General features: G+C 37.5%; 1 protein-coding gene across 9 annotated transcripts in view; it reads right to left on the bottom strand.

Annotated features, from left to right (window-relative positions):
• Positions 1-8,148: 8,148 nt before the first annotated feature.
• The window catches only part of FNDC3A (fibronectin type III domain containing 3A), a 114,209-nt gene continuing 98,664 nt past the window's right edge, over positions 8,149-23,693 (bottom strand). For all 9 annotated transcript variants that reach the window (XM_006063594.4, XM_045162477.1, XM_006063592.4 and 6 more), the window contains 9 exons: positions 22,560-22,665; positions 22,297-22,472; positions 20,857-20,970; positions 20,008-20,157; positions 19,629-19,912; positions 19,316-19,528; positions 16,848-17,014; positions 15,527-15,654; positions 8,149-10,679 (listed from right to left, as the gene is read on the bottom strand). In XM_006063594.4, coding sequence (XP_006063656.2) covers positions 10,365-10,679; positions 15,527-15,654; positions 16,848-17,014; positions 19,316-19,528; positions 19,629-19,912; positions 20,008-20,157; positions 20,857-20,970; positions 22,297-22,472; positions 22,560-22,665 — 1,653 coding nt within the window. In that variant the 3' untranslated portion in view covers positions 8,149-10,364. The remainder of the gene's footprint in view (positions 10,680-15,526; positions 15,655-16,847; positions 17,015-19,315; positions 19,529-19,628; positions 19,913-20,007; positions 20,158-20,856; positions 20,971-22,296; positions 22,473-22,559; positions 22,666-23,693) is intronic.

Below are 23,693 nucleotides of genomic sequence, written 5' to 3' on the forward strand. Positions count from 1 at the left end.
CACTCATCTTTCTATCTATATGGATTTATGTAGTCTTGATGTTTTCAATGAATAGAATCACACATGTGACCTGCTGTGTCTTTCACTCAGCCTGGTTTCAAGTTTCAGCCACATTGTACTGAGTTTATCAAAAAGTTCGTTTTTCTGTTAAGATGGCACGGAGAAACCCAGATGAACTTTTTGGCCAACCCAATAGCTATATTCCCTTTTGAACAAATGAGCTTGTCTCACCTGTGGATGAATGAGTGTTTAAGAGAATGAGTTAAACCTAGGGCAGGGTGGGGGCTCAAAATGGGAATCAGTGTATCCAAGGATGAAACTTTGGAGGAAAGAAATTAGAGCTTTATGTTTGGTCTGAAATGCCTGTACCAGATTCTCTATGTACTTGGGACTACGGGCTTTCTATTCTTTTCTGTGTATGTGTGTGCCGGTATTATAAGTTCTTAAGGCTTTATAATTTAGTGCAGCTAATCCCCTCTCATTGCTCTTTTTCAGGGTTTTTCTGTTTTTGTTTTGTACCAGATTCTCCTAGTCTGATTTTCTGTTCAGTTTTAAGAGGACTGTGAGCTGCTTTGGATGTGGTGAGGTGTTCAGCTTGACATTCAAGAAGTACTCAATAAATGCTATCATAAATGCAATTCAGTTCAGTTCAGTTGCTCAGTCATGTCTGACTCTGTGACCCCATGAATCCCAGCACACCAGGCCTCCCTGTCCATCACCAACTCCCGGAGTTCACTCAGACTCACGTCCATCGAGTCAGTGATGCCATCCAGCCATCTCATCCTCTGTCGTCCCCTTCTCCTCCTGCCCCCAATCCCTCCCAGCATCAGAATCTTTTCCAATGAGTCAACTCTTCGCATGAGGTGGCCAAAGTACTGGAGTTTCAGCTTTAGCATCATTCCTTCCAAAGAAATCCCAGGGCTGATCTCCTTCAGAATGGACTGGTTGGATCTCCTTGCAGTCCAAGGGACTCTCAAGAGTCTTCTCCAACACCACAGTTCAAAAGCGTCAATTCTTTGGCGCTCAGCCTTCTTCACAGTCCAACTCTCACATCCATACATGACCACAGGAAAAACCATAGCCTTGACTAGATGGACCTTTGTTGGCAAAGTAATGTAATAGTTAGAGATGAGCAATTGCTATTTATGGCTTTACAGTGGCTTTTGAATGACTCTGTAGCTATATCAGGGCTTCCCTGATAGCTAGCTGGTAAAGAATCTGCCTGCAATGCAGGAGACCCTGGTTTGATTCCTGGGTCAGGCAGATCTCCTGGAGAAGGGGTAGGCTACCCACTCCAGTATTCTTGGGCTTCCCTGGTGGCTCAGTCATTAAAGAATCTGCCTGCAATGCAGAGACCTGGGTTTGATCCCTGGGTTGGGAAGATCCCCCAGAGGACGGCACGGCAACCCAATCCAGTATTCTTGGAGAATCCCCATGGACAGAGGAGCCTGGAGGGCTACATACAGTCCATGGGGGCTGCAAAGAGTTGGACATGACTGCGCGACTAAGCACAGCACACATACCTATTTTGTGAAGAAGCAGGATTTCATCAGATTCAAATAGTTGTAGATAAAAAAAAAAAGAATTGATTAGAGATTCTAAGAATATTCATCACCTCCATTCAGAAATAAGTAGCCTGAACCATCTTCATCCTTTTTCCCACAAGATTCTGGAACTGACATTGACACTGGGGAATTGTAATAGGGAAGAACCTGTGTATTCTATTACAAATTAATCACTAAAGGGATGTTGCCTATAGGCTTAAATTATACATAAATGGCTCATTTCTGGGAACCCTGCCTCCCAGCTAATGAGTATTGAGGTAAATACCTTTGTTCAGCTCACAGGAAACATCCTGACCAGGCCCACCTGTGAATGAATGCAGGCAGGAAGTAAGAAACACGTTCTCTCCAGCAGCTGGCCAGAACCAGGCAAGGTTTGACTTGATTCCCTTCCCTTTTAGTATAAGAGAAGCCTGAATCCCAACTCAGGCAAGATGGTTCTTTGGGACCCTAATCTACTATCTTCTTTCTCGGTCTGCTGGCTTTCCAACTTAAGTCGCCGTTACTTGCCCCAACAACTGGTCTCTCAGTTTACTGACCTGTCGTGCAGTAAGCACTGCGAGCTTGCACTCGGTAACACAATCAACAGGCTGACACCCCAAAGGCTGGGAGATACCTGGGGAATGGCATCGCGGAAAGCTCATTCTCTCATTGTCTGGCCTGGATCCAGGAAATTTGAGGACAAGGGCACCTGACCGGAGTGCCTGCATTATTCTGCACTTTGTCATTTAGCTTAACGATTTATCTTGGCGCTCTTTCCAGATCAGTCAATGGGAGGCTACCTTAATTTCTTTTGCTATAGCTGCATATGGTATTCCATTGCATTGGGTGTACAATGTATTTAACTAGTCTCGCATTGTTGCTCATTTGGTCATTTCTGGTCTTTTGCTGGTACAAATGGGTCTGCAATGAATGGTGCTGTCCAGTGTGTCATGTCTGTAGATAAATATTTGTTAGTGGACTGCCTGCTCAAAGAGTGTAAACAGAAATTTAATTTCCCTTCATATGGATTGTATAGCTTAAGCTCCACCAGCACGATCTTGTTTTTCTATAGTTATCAATGGTGTGTAATCAAAGCTTTGCATTTTTGCCAGTGAGAATGAAAATGGTTTTTCTGGGTTTTTATGTTTCTTATTTCATTTCCATATTTCAGAACTTACATTTTCCTTATTAGAAAGATTACATTAGCCCTTTTCTGGGATATTAGTGCAGATATTTCCTGGTTGGCTATTTGCTGTAACTATTTTTGTTTGTTTACTGCTATACAGAAGTCTCTACTTTTATGGCATTAAAATGATTAGTTTTTGTGACTTCTATGTCTTGAGGCACAATTTGAAAGGCCGCCACAACTCCAAGATTATAAAGGAATTCTCCCATATCTTCTCATTTATTTAGTTTCATCATTTATATTTATAATCATTTGGAATTCATCCTGGTATAAGGTGTGAGATATGGCTCCAACTTTAATTTTTAGGTGGCTACCCAGTTTTACCAATATCATTTGTTTTGGTGGTTTAGTCGCTAAGCTGTGTCTGACTCCTTGGGACCCCGTGAACTGTAGCCTGCCAGGCTTCTCTGTCCATAGAATTCTCCAGTCAAGACTACTGGAGTGGATTGCCATTTCCTCCTCCAGGGAGGAGTTGGATCTTCCCAACCCAGGGATTGAACCCGTGTTTCCTGCTTGGCAGGCAGATTCTTTACCCATCATTTGTTGACTTGTTCATTTTTACTCTACTGATTTGAGGCACCAGCTTTATTAAACATGAAATTCTTCTATGTACTTGGGTCTATGGGCTTTCCAGTCAGTTCCAAACAAATCTTTTCTGCTGGTATTATTAAGGCTTTATAATTTAGTGCAGCTAGTCCCCTCTTATTGCTCTTTTGCAGCATTTTTCTATTTTTGTTTTCCCAAATGAATGACAGTGTACTTATTTACAGTAGATTTATACTATCTTTTAAAATTTGGTGTCCCTTTAAAATGTTATTGATGATATTGTTGTAAACTGTGTGTTCTTTCTAGAATAATGTGTACTCCCTGGATCCTTTGTAGTTTTATACTTGTCACCCCTCTGAGGTAATTAAAAAGTTTTTTTTTGGTTAATTCATTAGACTGCTTCACATCTCAGTTGCGGTACTCTGATCTTCATTGTCAAGTGGGCTCTAAAGTTGTGGCATGCGGGCTGTTACTCCTTGGCATGTGGAATCCTAGTTCCCCAACCAGGGATTGAACCCGTGTCCCCTGCATTGCAAGGTGGATTCTCAACCACTGGATCACCATGGAAGTCCCCCTCTGAGGTCATTTTGAGCCAGATTTACAATGATTGGAATCCATGTTGTTCAAAGCATGACGGGATACTAGATTTCATGCTGGTTTTAAAGGTCTGAATCACATTTAGAGAATCATAAATTAATTCTATGAGTATTAGTACTTGAAAAAAGTGGAAGTCGCTCAGTCATGTCTGACTCTTTACGACCCCATGGACTGTAGCCTACCAGGTTCCTCTGTCCATGGAATTCTCCAGGCCAGAATACTGGAGTGGGTAGCCGTTCCCTTCTCCAGGAGATCTTCCCAACCCAGGGATTGAACCTGGGTCTCCTGCATTGTAGGCAGGTTCTTCACCGTCTGAGCCACCAGAGAAGCATTAATGCATGAATTTTCCTCACATGATTTTTAGCTTGCTTTTCAGAATACAGGCTGTAAGGAAAAAGGTCTTATGCTACCCTATATGAACTTCTTACCGCACACCTACTGTCATCGGTAAAGTGAAACTGTAAAATGTAACTTCCTCTCCAACATCATGGGGTCATCCTAGAAATGGAGCTGGTGACTAGTGGGCAGGCCAAATCATTTAATAGCTATTAATGACATCCATAAAAGACTCCATTTTGCCAGGCACAACCCACCAACTAGAGGGGATGGGAACACCCAAGGACATCAGAGAAGTTGGAAAAGGAAGTGAAAAGTTGGTCTCTGTCCTTAAAAACGTGGACTTAATGACTAGGTCAAGTTATTTTATTGACTCAATGTCCAGGATTCTCTAGTCATGTGCTATCTGTGTATCAGTCTTTAGGAATGTCTTATAATGCCTTCTAGAAATTGAGGTAAAAAAGTCACTGAAAATGAACCATCTTAAAGTGAGCATTTCAGGGGCTTTTATTTTTGTTTATTCGACTGTGCCGGGTCTCAGCTGCAGCATGTGGGATCTAGTTCCCTGACCAGGGATTGAACCCGGGCCCCCTGCATTGGGAGCATGGAGTTTTAGCCACTGGACTGCCAGGGACTTTTAGCATAGTCACAATGTTGCGCAACACCCACCTACTTCTATCAAGTTCCAAACCATTTCCCCAGTAAAACACCATACACATTAAGCAGTTACTCTCCATCTCCTCCTTCCAGGTCCTGGCAACCACTCATCTTTCTATCTATATGGATTTATGTAGTCTTGATGTTTTCAATGAATAGAATCACACATGTGACCTGCTGTGTCTTTCACTCAGCCTGGTTTCAAGTTTCAGCCACATTGTACTGAGTTTATCAAAAAGTTCGTTTTTCTGTTAAGATGGCACGGAGAAACCCAGATGAACTTTTTGGCCAACCCAATAGCTATATTCCCTTTTTGAACAAATGAGCTTGTCTCACCTGTGGATGAATGAGTGTTTAAGAGAATGAGTTAAACCTAGGGCAGGGTGGGGGCTCAAAATGGGAATCAGTGTATCCAAGGATGAAACTTTGGAGGAAAGAAATTAGAGCTTTATGTTTGGTCTGAAATGCCTGTACCAGATTCTCTATGTACTTGGGACTACGGGCTTTCTATTCTTTTCTGTGTATGTGTGTGCCGGTATTATAAGTTCTTAAGGCTTTATAATTTAGTGCAGCTAATCCCCTCTCATTGCTCTTTTTCAGGGTTTTTCTGTTTTTGTTTTGTACCAGATTCTCCTAGTCTGATTTTCTGTTCAGTTTTAAGAGGACTGTGAGCTGCTTTGGATGTGGTGAGGTGTTCAGCTTGACATTCAAGAAGTACTCAATAAATGCTATCATAAATGCAATTCAGTTCAGTTCAGTTGCTCAGTCATGTCTGACTCTGTGACCCCATGAATCCCAGCACACCAGGCCTCCCTGTCCATCACCAACTCCCGGAGTTCACTCAGACTCACGTCCATCGAGTCAGTGATGCCATCCAGCCATCTCATCCTCTGTCGTCCCCTTCTCCTCCTGCCCCCAATCCCTCCCAGCATCAGAATCTTTTCCAATGAGTCAACTCTTCGCATGAGGTGGCCAAAGTACTGGAGTTTCAGCTTTAGCATCATTCCTTCCAAAGAAATCCCAGGGCTGATCTCCTTCAGAATGGACTGGTTGGATCTCCTTGCAGTCCAAGGGACTCTCAAGAGTCTTCTCCAACACCACAGTTCAAAAGCGTCAATTCTTCAGCACTCAGCCTTCTTCACAGTCCAACTCTCACATCCATACATGACCACAGGAAAAACCATAGCCTTGACTAGACGGACCTTTGTTGGCAAAGTAATGTCTCTGCTTTTCAATATGCTATCTAGGTTGGTTGTAACTTTCCTTCCAAGGAGTAAGCGTCTTGTAATTTCATGGCTGCAATCACCATCTGAAGTGATTTCGGAGCCCAAAAAAATAAAGTCTGACACTGTTTCTCCATCTACTTCCCATGAAGTGATGAGACCAGATGCCATGATCTTTGTTTTCTGAATGTTGAGCTTTAAGCCAACTTTTTCACTCTCCTCTTTCACTTTCATCAAGAGGCTTTTGAGTTCCTCTTCACTTTCTGCCATAAGGGTGGTATCATCTGCATAGCTGAGGTTATTGATATTTCTCGCAGCAATCTTGATTCCCGCTTGTGCTTCCTCGAGCCCAGCGTTTCTCATGATGTACTCTTCATAGAAGTTAAATAAGCAGGGTGACAATATACAGCCTTGATGTACTCCTTTTCCTATTTGGAACCAGTCTGTTGTCCCATGTCCAGTTCTAACTGTTGCTTCCTGACCTGCATATAGGTTTCTCAAGAGGCAGGTCAGGTGGTCAGGTATTCCCATCTCTTTCATTATTTTTTAATTAAAGTCAATTGTTATCTTGATTTCCTTGAGTTTAGGGCTTCTCTGGGAGACAGCAGAGGATAGTGGTCAAGTTTGGGGGCACTAGACCAGTCACACGGATTCAAATATCTAATTTTGGGTTTCTCACTTATTAGCCATGTGCTCTTTAGCGGATAATGCTCTGTGCTTCAGTTTATTATACTTAACAGAGCAATTAAGAGGACTGTGAAATAACTAAGGTAAAACACTGAATACAACATCTTTAACACACTTAGTGGTCAATAGATGCTATTATGATTTGAATGGGTCATGTGGCTTTAAACTGTTTTTGAAACTTTTCTCTTGGCAAATTTCCCACAGCGTCCTGTTATATATAAGATGAAAAATAGTCCTTATAACATCTAAACATCTGAAGGCACCACTGCAGACACTGAAGGTTTGCTGACCCCAACTATTAAAATCTTAGTTCTTCTTTCAACTTCTCCTTTAAGAGAGTCAGGGAGAAAACAAACAAATGAGTAGAGGGACACGTACAGATTATTCTCAACCTGTAGTATTTAAAGGCTTTCCTGGTGGCTCAGACAATAAAGACTCTGCCTGCAATGTGGGAGACCCGGGCGTTTAAAAAACACAAAGCACTATGTATGGTCACCTATGTTGATGGTAGGTGTTTAGATTCTAGGATGACAAGTGTTAGGTTTAGGAGACCCATTTCCTTTTTGCAGTCTGTTTGCATAACTGAGCCACCACAGACATGGGATCCTCCTGCAGAGAATCTGTTGATGATGTTAAGGTACATACACGTGTTGGAAACCAACCCACAAAATGCTTAAGCACAACATGTAACATTCCTATTTCCAATCTATAGGGGAAAAAAGAAAAAAAAAGCGAGGTGCTGTGGAACCGTGAATCCAGCATCCTATTCTTCTCAAGGGTGGATTCCAACTCTGGCTTCCATGCAGCAATGCCCCTACGTCGTTTCTCCTCTTCCCCAGCCTAACATTTTAAACTTTCTCATGGTGCCTACTGTTGCAGCAATTATAGATCCACTTGGATTTTAAAAAGCAATGTATCCCTGGATGAGGTCTGTGGGATGGAAATTTTGAGATAAATGAGAAGAGATGTTGAATGTCCTGGTACCTGTGAGAACATTATGGTATTAAGTAGGAGGGAATGTTGAACCTTCTGGTGGAAAGCCAACCTAGTTCTGGGCCCCTGTAGGTGGGAAAGAAGGCAAAGAATGCAGGATAGGTGAGGAGAGGTCCGATTTTCTTTCCAATGGCAAGTTTACCTCAGACCCATCTTTATTCATTAGATATCTTGTTTTCTTTATATATAGATATATAATGAATTGCACAAAATCAGCTCACCAGGATAAAACTTGACCTTCTTGAATATGGATCCTCTCCTGTTGAAGATTTAATTATTTTGGGAAAACTGTTGTAAGCCAATTGCAAGAGGGGAGACCTTAACATTTCATTCTCCAAAAGAGGCAGCAAATAATGTTTATGAATACAATAAACATATCTCAAAAAAAGAATGATACAACTTTTATTTTCCATGGATTTTAAAGATATTTTTGCTACATAGTTTATGTATTTTTATGAGATTATATTTTTTCATCTGTATGAAGTTCATCCTTACACAATTTTAAGGTGATATGTTTGGTAGTGTATCTATAATCTTTAAAAAGTTTAGAGTTTTTGGAATGTACAGTATATGAGGTAAAATCAAGATTACATTAAAAATTGTTTCTCCTCTGCACTCATTTTGCAGTGAGGCTCAAATGGCAAGTACACTATTAAATGACATTTACTATCAAAAATAGGAGTTCATTTGAGATACTATGAAAAACATAAGCCACTGTAACTGCCACAGTGGCACATTTTACCATTTTAGACATTCAACTATATAGAAATCTCTGGGCTGTTACACTCAAACTCATTTGTACTGCCACATGTGGCACTTTTAAGAAGTTTCTAGAAAACAATCACTGTTTCGGGGGAAGTTATCAGCCTACATATAAGAGATTAAATTTAAATAAAATGTAAACATACAGTATTTTATAGTGACAGATCATTCTTACCACTTGGGAAGGCCAAGTTTATCCATTTCTTTTTTGAACAAAAGTTAATGTTTTTTTTTCTACAGCACAGATCATTTGACATAAAACAATTACAATACATGCCCATTCTAATAGAAGAAATTCTTCAGAGATCTTCAAAGCACAAAACATACGTCCTTTTTTTCAAAGACTGACAGAAGTGCTTAGTAATCACTAAAATGCTAACCTCAGCAACTAAAAATTAGTGATTCACTATCCTAAAATTCAAATAATAAATTAAAAAGGCTAGTTACAAAGTGTTTTACAGATAACAGATGTGATAAAACAAGAATTTTAGATAGTTTCATTACAAACTGTATTATTACTGGCAGTCATGGACATCTATGCAAGATGTACAATGTGATACTTGACAAGATTCAATCTGATCATCCAATAACTCACAAATGCAAGCTCACAAAACATTAATGAATTATGTAACTGCAAAGTGCTCTAATGCAACATTAACCACATGCAATCAACAACTGGAACACTATCCAAACAGACATTACATTAAACATTAGTTTTTCAAGAAAGAAAGCAGCTTGAAGTTTACTGGTGCAAATTAATTTTGTCTTCAGATTTGGTGCCCCAAACAAAAAGGTTAGGTTTGATTATGAATTCTGATGGTGATGGCAGTAGTTATGGGAGAAGCAGCAAAACTTACGGGAGTTCTTCAAAATTAGCCTATACCAGATAGATGGAGTGAGAGAGTGTGTGTGTGTGTGTGTGTGTGTATATTATATATATATATTTCTACACTTGGTATATATAAAGCCATATGTACGTGCATGTCCTTATACACACACGTATAGTTCAAAGGCTCAAAAATAAAATAAGTCTGAAATTCAGGATTGATTATGAATTACTTTTAAAAAGTTAACTATCTAAAAGCCCTCTGTTCTTTTCCATGTTTTCAAGACCTGAAGATGTGTTTCTGAGTAAACGTTAAAATATTTTTAGGCCAAGTAAACTGTCTGTGCTTTCTTCAAGTGACTTATCTGTGAATTCATGAATATATACTTGTAATGAAGAACTCCACATTTATCAAACAAGAAGCTTTTTTCCATGCATATTCTTTCATCCAGTTTTTGTCTGCTAAGCCCCTCCAGTTATTCATCATAATCCCACTTACCAAATTAAGACAAATGAGGAGGTAGAAATATAGCACTAGATTGCTTTCACAGCGTCATCATACTTTAACATTTTTATATAGCGTGTTAGTGTGAATTTTAACCATTCTGAATTTTTCACTAGGTAATAATCTTTAGAACAAACAGATCAGGATGTCACTGTTACACTCATGCCGACTGGTCAAAATATCAATTATATATTGTATTGTTGCCTCTCAGAAATTTTGTTTCACAAGAAGGCATGTCAAAAAAAGAAAAAAAGCAAGAAAGAAAGAGGAAAAAAAAAAAAGAGCCCCAACCAAACAAAAAGCCAAAAATTGCTATTTCTGTGGCTTGCATTCTTATAAGGTGCCAGCCTCTACCTAGCAATATAAAGCATTAAAAATGGCCAAAATGATGTACTAGAGTCTCAATGCCAGTGCTTAATGCCACTGTTTTTGTAAAAGCAATACAGAAATAATTTTAGTACATGACAAAATAAAATGTAATATTAAAAATAAAGTTATATTTTCACTTGATTACAAAGTACTGAATGATAAAGGCAATCAAAATGGAAAAGAACGCAAAGAGCACAAGGATGACGGCCGCGCACTGCTCGTCGCTGAGCGCCCGCCCGGGGCTCGTGCTTTCCACAGTGCCTCTGCTGGCGCTGGCTGGTGGTTCAGTCCTCTGAGAGATGAAGAGCACTGTCGTGCTGTAGGGACCGACGAGGTCCTGATGCCCCGCGGGGTCTTGGCACTGGCGAATGGCACACACGCGGAAACGATATTCACAGTTCAGCTGAAGGCTTGAATACCGGAATGCAGAGTCAGGACCTCTGTAAATCTGATAGCAAGGCATGAGGAAAAGAAGAACTGTATGTGAAGGCTGGGTAGAAAATCTATGTTAAAACTGGCTAGGTTTAGAGTTATTTTTGACACGGAAGCTTGTGAGAGCCACCGCCTGGCTCTTTTTAAATGAGATTTTAAAATACCTATATATTAAAGAACTCAACTGTTTGCTGTATAATGGCAGGGGAAATCTGAAGAGTCAGGGTGTGCTCTCTGCCCTCACAGAGCTTACAGACCAGCTGAGAGGGAAGCTGTGCCCCCGGAGTAGCTAAAGAATAAGCACAGTCAGTCCACAGCATTTCTCTGGTTTCACCAGATGTAAGAAGTCAAACTTGTGTGAAACCATTCCATGAAAAGAAGAAGTGTCTGATCTTCCTCTCCCATGGTATCTTTGTAAAACTGGTTTTCTGTAATGTTTCAAACAGATGTGATGAATGAAACAATAAATGAAAAAGGAGAGCTCCCTACAGGTGTCTGTGGCAAATCATTTTATAAACTTTAAAGTGAGAGACCACTTAGAACCAAAGAATTAGATCTTAAAACCCAAATCCTCTGCTCAATCCTCCAGAAGGGCAATAAGAAGAATGGAATTCCATAGATTTTCAAGGCAGAGTGCCAGTGGCTGCAGAGACTGGGCTCCGAGCTCTGCTCTACCCCTGCACACGCCGTGATGGTGTGACAGCAGTCATCCTGAATTACGAGAATGAGGTCAACAACATGTTACGGCACCGTGCCCAGCATATAGCGAGTGCTCAATATACGGAAGCTCTCACCTCCATTACTGAATCCCTTCACTCATTCTCTAAATGAAAAGACCAAGACTCAGTGGTTTCCCAGTTGAGATTCCCCAGCTAGCTGGTGGGTTACAAGTAAGGTCAAGCAATTTTAGCTGCCTTGTTTGTATCTGTGTTATAAATCTAAATTTTTACATACTGGTTTGCTCCCAAAGGAGCAAGGTACGATCTTTCCCTCAATTTTGTGTCTCTAGCATATAATAGGTACTTATTAATAAAAGGCCACTATATTAGTACTGACTATGTATATATCAAATGTATATTGGTAGATACTGAAAAGATATATAAATGAATTTTTATTGAAAAATGAATCTTTAAAAAATGCTGAATATGCCTTAGTCCTGAAGATGCAGATGAGCATTTCAGGGAGTGGGAACATAGAAATGATTTATGTCTCAGTGATGGTAAAAGGATGAAGTTAAGTAAATCAGAACACTGTATTAGAAAGCAGTGTGAAACAATATACATACAGTGGGTCAATTTAGTAAAAGTTAAAAAATATGTATTTGTCCTATAGGTACAGTGAATGATACTCATTTTTGCCTTTGAAGTTTTCTTTACTTTCCATTTGTCTCCAAATGATCATGGTAAAATGATTTGGGAAAAAGCCTCAACAAATGGCATGAGGGTGACAGGTGAGGCGATTTGACACCGGGAAGAGGACCATGTTAATACACTAACTGGAAACTTAGGGCCACCTTACTGTGTGTATTTAAACAGTGTTTAAGGAATCCTGATCATAAGGTTGAGTGAGGGATTGAGGGAATTGGGCATGACGGGGGCTCTTGGTGATAAAAGCACAAGGTTTCAAGTGAAAGTGTTAGTTTTTCAGTTGTGTCTGACTCTCTGCGACGCCATGGACTGTAACCCGCCAGGCTCCTCTGCCCATAGAATTCTCCAGGCGAGAATACTGGAGTGGGCAGCCATTCCCTTGTCCAGGGGATCTTCCCGACCCAGGAATTGAACCAGGGTCTCCTGCATTGCGGGCAGATTCTGTACCACCTATCAGGAAGTGTTTATGGATACCAAAGTGTTTATGATAGTGATAAATTAGGAGGAAGCTGGAGAGAAGAGACTGGGAAGGAAGATGATAAGATCATTTTGTTTTAGATGTCGGGAAGATGTCTGAACAGGGAGACATCCTATAGGTAACTGTAGATACAGGACTTCGCTGAATGTGAATAAGCAAGAGTTCCCCGTGGCAGGCAAGGAATACTGAGAGAAACTATGTCCCTGATGACTGCATTAAGCTCCTGGATCAACCTGTCTACCTACAGGGTTCTCTCTAAGAGAATTTATACTTTATACGCCAATTTGAATTAATTTTCCTGGTACTTGTAACATTAATGAGCTTGGACACAAGAACTGTCTCAGGTATAGACTCCCAAATGGGAATTATCTACTTTGAAGGTGGTTCTACTGTCCCCCAATATTTTTACTTCACCCTGTTATACCACTTGAAATGCTGCTTTGGTTAAAAAGCACTTGCTTTAAAAAATGTATACACTGCTAGGAGGATCAAAGAGCCAGCAGACACTTGACTTTTGATATGAATTTTCCCAAGCAAAAAGTTTTTCTCCTAATGCCCATAAGGTCACTTATACTGTGGAGATGTGAGTTACAATGTATGTGAGGGAGGAAGGCAAGAGTCAGGGCAAGAGTGTAATTTTAGAGAACTAGGCCAAGCCTTGGTGAGGTGCTACCGAGTGGGAAGTCTGGTCAAAGCCAATGACTGATCAAACAGGGCAGAAAAGGAAGAAGATAAACAACTCTAAGTGCGGTCTAGGGTCAGAAGTACTAGTTGCTGCCACGCTGATTTGCTTTCAGATCCCTCAAACCAGCAACATTACAGGTTAAATAGGTTTTTATAGGCTCGCCTAGAAAGTCAACCGCCAACTTTTAAAAAAATAATCCCCTTCTTAAAAACATCAACAGTTCCTACTGCTGTAGAATAAAGACCCACCAAGACCTGGCCTCCTCCACTCCACACTCCATTCTTGAGCCTTATTCAACTCACACTTGAGAGGTAACCAGCCCCCTCAAGAGTCCCTTCAGTGATAATCCTTTTGGAAAACATTCTAAAGTCCGGGGGTGGGGGGCGGGGAAATAATTCCTTTTTATAAAGTTATGTTTTATCTTTATTATGACCTTTTATTTGTTTGCTTACACAAAATGTCAATTATAGTATTTCTGCTTGCTTGCTAATGTGTAATAAATGGAAAATAAGAACAGTAATATTAATAATGTATTTCTTCATATGTAGTATTTCTACAAGAAATTTCCTCAATTTCTTCATATGTAGTATTTAATACATGTGTGTTGAAGATCAAGTAAATTTTAAGTAAAATATTAAATTCCACGAATGAGATCAAACTCTTAAAAAATGACCTTCAAACTTTTGGAATTTGTCAGTAAATTATAAAATTATATAAGCATTTAAAAGATTTAGATGAGCATATGCACATGCATATATATGATGAAGTTCTAAGGAAATCAGTTTTACAGTATGCTTACAATCTAAAGAGTGTTGATGGGGATAATTTAGCTTTTAAATTAGAATTAGCACTGCTGTTTCATGTAGTGATGTGTTCACATACTACTCAATATGGGATCCCTATTTCCTTTAAACATGTAGTGCAATTACATTTTCTTTAGTATTAATTTGATTTCTTCCTTGGAAGGAAACCTGCTTATCTGTAAATTATATTCAAATCCAATTATCATGTCAATTTGCAGATGACTTAATAAAGAAAACAACCACATTCCAAATTTAATCTGACCCTTTGGGGCCTTCTGTAATTCTGGTTAAGAAATTATGCTTCCATATTTAGCAAAACTTGAAAGGAAAAAATTATACCTATATTGAGAAGTAATCTATTATTAATAATTATAACAGCACAAGAGTGAAATAAAATAGATGAATGACTGGTTTTTCTCCTGGGAAAAGAAAATACAAGGTAAGATACTAAATTAAAAACAACCCAGTTTAAAAGCCCTCAAAAATCACGAAGTTTGACAGCAAAAAGGGAGAAGCAGATGAAATGCCTAAAAGAAATAAGGCCTTTGAGCTGCATAAAGACTTCTTTTCTAAGTATAATGAACACTGACAGCTCCTCACTTCATCGGCTGTTCACTCTCTACCAGGAATCCGTCTTTGAAATTTCCTGGCTGGGAAGGGGATAGTTCCTCTAGGCTTCCATACGGCAACTCTGCACTCTAACTAGGACTATTACCAACACTGTCCAAGCCTCCTCAGTGGTGTCTCTGCATCTGTCCACATCCAATGACCTTGTGTCTGATCATGTGACTATTCTGGTCACAACCCTCCACTGGCTTCTCATTTCACGTGGAGTAAATGCTGAAGGGTGGCCTGTAACACCCCGCATGACCTCCATGCCACTCACAGACCCTCTATGATTAACTCCCTGACCTCATCTATTATTCCTCCCTTTGGTCACACTGCCCCAGCCACAGTGACTTTCTTCTTGTCCATTAAATGTAACAAGCATGCTCCTACCTCAGGGCCTTTGCACCTACTGTTCCTGCTTTTTGGAACACTCTTCTCCCCATATTCACTTCCTTTGAGTCTCTGTTCAAATGTTACCTGCTGTCCTGTATGAAACAGCACTAGCTGTCCCTTGCCCTAGTTCTCCCTACTCCTTCTATCCATTTTTTTTTCTCCATTGTGCTCATCACTATCTAACACTGATACAGTGATGTGTTTATCTGCTTTTAGTATCTCTTTTTTTCTGCTAGAATGTAAGCTGCATGAAGGCAAGGACTTTCTGCTCTGTGCATGTCCTGAGTGACTGGCACAGAGTTCAATAAAGCCTATCAAATGAATGCATACTCTGTTTAAGTACAGCTCATACCTAAAAGATTTTGCATCCTGATATACTGTGTAGTTACTAATCTTTGGAACATAGTAAGCACTGAACAAATGTCTCTGAATTAGGAAGATAAAGGTTAGTCAAATCTTGTACTGAAAACACATTAAAGTGAAAAATGGTAAAAACATGTATCTACAGAATTATATTTTGACACATACCTGTTTGAACTCTGAATCTTTTCCCACCATAACCTGGAGACTGTAAATAACTGGATCACCTTTCATTGGCTGTAAACACTCCCATGTAATATCACAAATGTGATCATTTACTTTCTCTATTTTGGGGGCTGTAGAGAAGACATATAAATAAAATCTGCTTGACTTGGTTTTTCACTTGGCACATCACACATACATTTGTTTTAATCAAAATCAACAGACTTTAAAACCTAGTTATAAACTTGAAGTAAGCATCAGTGAATGTTTGAAATTTGCCGAGAAATGGTCAATGGCTAACTCTTACTATCCTCCAGGCCATGCAATCTATAAGCATTACAATGCAGACTGATTAAAAGATCTGTCAAGAGAAGTACTGTTTTCACTGAGCTAAAGAGCTAGTGGTAGTTCTACAACATCTTTTATGGTACTTCAAAGAGCATAACTAGAACATGAAATTTTATAATTTAAGAAATTTCCTAAGAGAATGAGTTGAAAAACACCCCCAAATTCTTGACCACACATATGACTACCTCACTCAGTACCAGGGTAGAAGGTGTTAAAACCAGCATTCTTCTTAAGGTTAAGAGACAACTAAACCAGATGAAGGAACAGAAAAATAACTTCATGAAATCCATCAACATTATTAGAAGGCGTATTCAAGAACAATCTTGCTATTATGGGTCCGGTTAACAGATGGTGCATTCAAGTATACGATCCAGGACACTGTACTAGAAGTGTTTGTGATTTGTCCTCAGAGGGAAAGGAATTTTAGTTTTTTCTTGGCTAAATGCACAAAGTACAATACTTGTCAGGGTCATTTTAAAATAAGAACTCTGCTGAAATTAATCTTAAATATATAATACATGCACAAATGTGTGAATGTGTATGTAAATTTGACTTAAAAATTCAAATTAACTGAGTATTAGGTTTTGCTAAACAGATGACCTCTCCCCCTGAAATCCGAATGAAACAGCAATGACTCAAAACAACAAGAATTGTGTTTTTTTTTAAATAGTAATAGTGAAAATGGTAAATGGCCCTATTAGAAAACCAGCCTATCTATTCAATTTAGTACTTTTATGTTTATTTAAAAGATGAGTGACAAAAAACAGCAGTGTCTGATTATCAATATGCCAGATAAAATAGCTTTTATTATTAAGTGAAGCTCCCAGTAAGTAAGCTTGTCTAGCTCATTTCCTTTTTATAATTTAAATGTTAGACACATACTAGATGATAAATTTTAATTGTACAAAAAGTACATTACGAAAGAACATTTAAAATTAATTTACTATTAAAGAAAGTAACTTGAGGATGGAGAACTTACCTTTCAGGGCAGCTGGGACAGATTTTGGAGTAGTGAAAATATATTCTTGGGAAAGAGGACCTTCCCCTGCTTCATTACAAGCTTGAATACAGAATTTATAGGACGTCGACTCGTTAAGTCTTTGTACTTTGTATGTATGACATGGACCTCTGTATAAGGATACAAACCTAAAATGGAAATGACTTATGAAAAATAAACCTTGACTACCTTATGAAAAATGTTTAAAAACCACTGAAAAAGAACAGTTCAGACATTATTTAGCAGCAATAAGTAACTCCTAGAATTTAATGCCACAGTGTTTTGTCACTCAATAAATCCTTATTTTTCATCAGATGAAAATCACAGAATTAGTTAATTTCCCAATTTGCCATAGTTTCCTGAAAATTTATTGCAAAATTTCATATCCAATCACAATAACTGTTTCTTTTTAGGCTTCTGGTATCGCTTTGCTTCTGACTGCTGTTTTTTAATGTATACATCTTAAAAGATACTCAGAACATCACAATTTTCATTATCAATTATTTCTAACTAGAGTTATAGGCATACAGTTTGTCACATAAAAAAGGTAATTCCCTTTCCTAGGCATAATTTTAATTGATTTAGTGAGGTTTTCTTAATATTTACCCAATAGTATGAGATAATATTGTATATAATTTCCCATAAATTATCCACTTGAACTGTTCAATGCAAAGTTTAGTGTCATATATGACATACATATGCTGAATGTTCTCCAAAATTTTAATTGGCTGTTTTAAAAATTTTTGGAAATTGAGGAATGAGTTCTACATTAGAACTTATGTAGTTCTAATAGTCTGAAAATTGTAGTTAGTTTAAAATGAAGGAATACTTAATGATCGTTAGTAACACTGTTTCCAAGAAGTAGTAATTGGATAAGCCTTGCCTTTTGAATCTCCATTTTTTTTTTTTTTTTTTTAAACTGAGAGGATTAAAAAACCAGTGGCAAAGCCACTGTTGTAAAAAGCTGAACCACGATAAAAAACCTGTGGTCAGGGAACAGATGAGGTAGCATTCTGACACGATCCCACAACAAATGTGAAGAGTTGTGAAAAATCAAAGGAAAGTAACTAAAGATATTAAATTGATCTATGAAACTTATGTGGTAAATTTACAGTATCATAAAACACTTTAATTTCTTTATTTTCCACGAAGACCATAAAGCCATACCCCACACCCTGCAACAGTTCTTTAGATGCCAGCTAAACATTAATCATGCTTAAAGTTCTACAATATAGAATAATATCTACAATAATATCTACAATATAGACTAATATCATCTATACTTCATAGAATCTTTGTTCTATTATTTTTCAACCAAATACCAATTAAATCTGTTTCTAGTAAATCTTGCACAACCCTAAATATAAATTAATTAATTCACCTAACAATAACAACATATATTAAAGATAAATAGCTATACCAAAAATGTGCAGCAAGGCAAAAATCTTCCTTCCAGATATAAGGTTACAAAGAGTACACAAATTCTGCCAGGAGCAAAGGCTAACATTCAGAGAGGCACAGATTTCAGGAAATAAATGATCAATACTATTTGCTCTGTGTAATGCTCTTATGATTGATACAGGATGTTTAATTCTATACGCTATTTTAAATGCATAATTATTTCTGATAAGGAGTACTGATATACAAGTACCCTGAGTATTCCATTATTGAATATTTGGCTGACATACAAACCCAATGCAAAAAAAACAAAGTAACCTAGGGAAAAATTGTCATTAGTACTCTGAATCTATCAGACATACAAATTTATTTCTAACAAATTGAGTGAAACATAAAAAACAAGAACAAAACAGAATTCTTAAAAGATTAAAGTATCAACTGAGGAAGATATATGGCATTGTTTATTTTGGATTTAATATCAATATACTGCCCCAGATTGGATTTTGAATAATTTACACTAATTACTTTGAATAACACTATAATTCAAATGCATGATTTAGTGGAATAAAACAGCACACATATAATGAGATGGCAAAGGACAGAACAGAGAAGAACCTGAGTAGCCAGGGGACTGGACTATTTATCAGAGGGTCTAAGATCTGATGGTGAGGAAGTGAACTCCTGCATTCACATGGTGTTCACGCCGTGAGAGTGTGGAGGGTGAGACATAACCCTCAAGGATCTCAAAAATCTTATGCTAATCAACTGTTTACTGTAAAAACTACCTCTTGCTGGAAATCAGCATTGATGAACTTATTTTGCCATAAAGATCGCTCCTTTCACTAGCTTGAAGAGAGTGAATGGGTTAGAGAGCCAAAGAACAGATCCCCTATTTTCTTTCTTCACTTTGTCTTCTGATGTTTCAAAAACGGCATACTTAAAAATTATTTCTTAGGAGAATTGTTTTTGAAAATAATTTATTTCTAGTGTTAAAAAAATTTATATACTTGAGACCTAAGAGACAATATAAAGAAGCAATTAGAAACACCCACCTTCCATTCTTATCCTCCATCTGAAGGTGGTACTGAACCGAATCTGTCGACAATGTCTTTGGGGTTCCTTCTCCCCACTTCAGTTTAAGGTTTTGGTGGCTGAAGGCAACGCATTCCAGACGAGGTGGGTCAGGAGGGAGGGGTTTAGTTTTTAATTTTATCATGTGGCTGAAAGGACCAGCTCCAAGGCTATTCAAGGCTTGAATTCGTATTCTAAGTGCCATGTTAAAAAAAAAAAGGTTTAGTTTATGATTATTCTATTTAAAGTGTCTCTCTGGTCTAGGCAAAAATTAAGATAGTTTTTACTGTGTACCTGTATGTTGTATCTGGCTGCAGATTGTCTAGAATGTAGTTTGTAACCTTTCCCACTGTCAAGGGCTGTTTATCTCCAAAGTCTATGCTGTAGGCAAGAATTTCTGAACCATGATCACAAGGCTTTTCCCAGCTTATTGCAAGGCATGTAGATGGTGAATAATTGGGATTTTCTATATCATCATCACTTATTTCTTGAAGACAAGTCACAATAGCAGGAACTGATGGTGGAGTCATACAGGCTACTACTTCACTAAAAGGGCCTGCACCCACAATGCTCAGAGCCTACAAATTGACAGAGCCCCAAAGTTAAAGACATAATCATGCAAATGCTCACAAAACACAAAACTCTAGAGTGACAAGACCCTGACCACCTTTACCTGGACTCTGCAATAATAGGTGGTTGCTGGTGAAAGTCCTTTTAATTCGTAACTGAGACCGGGCCCGCAGTAACATATCTGCATACTTCCTTCAACTCCTCCCCATTCCAATCGGTATTCAGTGACATCAGTTCCATTACTCAAAGGGACCTTAAAGTTAAGAAAAGGGGATAAAGTCTTTTGTCTTAAGTTCTGATAATGATTACATAGTTTGGGGGCAAAAATGTTATTTACCCAAGCACATAAAAAAGTGAACTGTTTTTGGATTTCTAAAAAAATGTTTAACAGAACATAAACTGTTTAATATTACATTTTTATTCATTAAGGCCACCTGAATTAAAGATCTGTCAAAAAATATAACTGTTTTCAATCAGACACAGAAATATGATTCAATCACTTTAAAGAGTATCTTAAGGTAAATACACTTTAAATAATTCTATTAAGTAATATAAATGTTAAATCATACAAGGATATTTTGTTAAATTTCAAAGGAAACAGAAAATGTAATTATCATTATTGATTACTACTATATGCAGTAAGTATACTGGAGATAATAAACATGAGAGAAATAGTATACACTAATTCCTATGAATGTCTGTTCTGAACATTAAGTGCACCATGGGTAAATATCTCAGTACTGAGATGGGGCACCATCATGAACAAGAATCTAAACACTTGTAAACATATACCTTATTTAAATACTTCAAAGAGAGAAAAGAATTTACTTTTTACCAAGTGGATTTAACTAGGACTTTACTCTTTGTATAATTTATGGAGATGAAATGAATAGTATCTTCATTCTCTTTTTTAATCATTTAAAGCAAATATAAGTGAAGGAAATTACAATACCTCCCAATTCACTTGTGCACAAGTTGCAGATCTGCACGTCACTTGAGGGGGCTTACACTGATCTGGTGGTCCAGGGGCTGTAGTAATATCATGTTTTTCTGAAAATGGCCCAAACTAGAAAAACAAATATTAATCAGTGTTTTCATTTTTCACCTACCAATTGCACAGCTCTCTATAAATATTCACAGATAATTAAATTCATCATCTTTTTCCTTTAAGACTAATTAGTCATAATAAAATTCTCCTAAAAGAAATCACAGAAAGTAAAGATTTAATTAATGATCATGGAAGTAAATATGTGAGGTATTTTAAAGTTTCCTTTACTGTAGTTTCTTCTCTTGCCCCTTATTCTTTAATGAATTGGTTTTTTGTAAGAACGGAGGGGAATTTAGGAATTAGGTCGAATAAAAAGAAGAAATCATGTCAAGAGTGAAGAAATGAATACCAATTAAAAGCACGAGAGATTGCAGGCATAAATTATAACTTAAACTTAAGTAACAGCTTTAATAGGGTATAAAAATGCATTCTGTGAAAATATAGGGAACAAATATTTACTTGAGATGATTCTGACAAGTTATCACAAACCTGAAAACACAGATTAAAGACACTAGTATTAAAGATGCTACCCCGTGTCCTGCAGCCTTGAGGGGCTGCCAAGATCATCAGAGTTTACTAAAGTCTGAAGTAATGGGGAAAGACTTGTCAGTTTAATTTCATGAAATTTTAATTATACCGTAGTTTTAAGAAACACAGTGCTAACTCAAAGTCAGAAGTGACTGGTTGGTCCTCAGAGAACTTTTAATTCAGAGAGATGAGAGATGTCCCAGTTGAGCGGAAAGGGTTTTGGCTCCAGAGTTGGACAGAGTGACTGATGTCTCCCACTTTTTAGTATGTGTGAGTGCTGGGGCAAGGAGTTTAGCTTTCCTGAGCCCCAGCTTCCTCAGCTGTAAAATGGAGATATCACCTATTCTATTTTATGGAGTTCTACAGGTACAGAGATAATTAAAAACAAAAACAAAAAAATACACAAAACCAGAAATGCTTAGAATATAAGTTTTTTCCCTTAGGTAAAAAAAATAAATCACGAGTAGTTGTCAACTGGCAATAAACACTGCGTACAACCAGCCTCAAAACACTTACTTATTTCATCTTATGATCATGTTTCTCCTCTTCTTACTAAGTAAACTCCATTAGTACTGCCTGAAAGGCTCAGCTCAAGGTCAAAGTGTCACATAATAGTAATTGGAATTTTAAAGTACTGATATTCTATAACTGTTAAGCTATGGTAAATACTGAATTCTCATTTATCAACAGAGGCTTATTAAAAATTATAAAATTTGGAGTCACATGTTGAAAGCAAAATGGTCAAATAATGGGCACATTGACATGTTATATGAAATACCACTGGGATTTATAATTCAGTCAGCTCGGTTTTCCTACCCCCATTTTGTTAGCTGCACGTAGTCTGAAGCTGTAAGTCTTTCCAGGAAGAAGGTTGCTCACTGTACACTCTACTTCAGGACCTTGGTAAACTTCTCTGGGTTCATCTCTTTCTACAGGAGACATTTCCACCCCATAGCAAGAAATGGGTGATCCACCATTGACCAGAGGGGGTCCTAAAGGTGGAAAGATTCACACAGTTAAACAAAAGGAATATATTTAGTACCAACTTAATTATAATTTATTACCAAAATGAAAATTACCCCATCGTAACTGTATTTCTTTTGCTTTGGGTCTACCCTGTAATCTGGGAGGGAGGCATGGGCCAGGAGGCACAGCTGGAGTCTGCACAAGTAAAGATTCAGATACCTGCCAAAACAAAAGCAAAAACAAAACAAAAATGCCCCAAGCCAAATAATCAGACTGCTTTTGTTAAAGGAAAATAAGACAAACACAAAGACTGTACCAATATTTTGCATCTGAGTATCAAAAGAAAAGGAATAAAGTTCTGAATAAAATCAAATCTAATTAAATCATTAAAACACAAATTTTATATAGGCAAGTAAAATAAGGACAAGTATTACGTGCCTACTAGATATAAAGTTACCAGAAAAAAAAAAAACAAAACCCAACAAAGAACTCTTTTCTTCTTTCCATAATTAAAAAAAAAAAACTTTCCTCATAACCTAATGGACATTATTTCTGGTGTCCAAAGGGATCTACAAATCTCTTCTAAAGAATGTTCTAACATTCTATAAATGCTGTTTGCTGTGTTTTTAGGAGGTTTAGACTATTTTGACCACTTGACTGTATTTTTCAACCTAAACGCTAATTTAATATTAACAAAAAAAAGTCTTTTCTTTCATCCTAAAAATAATTTAAAAATCAGATAAGTGTTCTCAAGTATTTAGCATCTTTCCAGGTATTTGGTATTACTTTTCATTTCTATGCTACTAAAAAAACTTTTAGTTTTATTTTAAAAGACATTCTCTTAAAAGCACTGACACAAACTCAGTGCTATATTCATTATCTGCACAGTACTAAGGTTTATACTTAACATTTTATAAACAGTAAGGTTCACACTTAAGATTTCATATTAAAGAAAATGAAGCAATTGGATCCAAAGCCTGTTGCATAGGACTTGCAACTCAACTTCACTGTACTCTTATTTTCAACAAAATGCTCCTAATTCATAAAAAAAAATTACTTTCATTGCATTAAATCTCATTTGAAAAAAATAACAATTATGAATGCTCTAAGATACATTATTGGTTGAATTCATTAAAAAATCACTCCTATTAAAAAACATTATACTTTTCCAGAACATTACAAATGTCTCATATATAATCAATGGCACATTTAAGTCCATTTCTGTCTCTAGTAAGAAATAAAATAAT

The sequence above is a fragment of the Bubalus bubalis genome, chromosome 13, assembly GCF_019923935.1.
Source record: "Bubalus bubalis isolate 160015118507 breed Murrah chromosome 13, NDDB_SH_1, whole genome shotgun sequence".
NCBI lineage: Eukaryota > Metazoa > Chordata > Mammalia > Artiodactyla > Bovidae > Bubalus > Bubalus bubalis.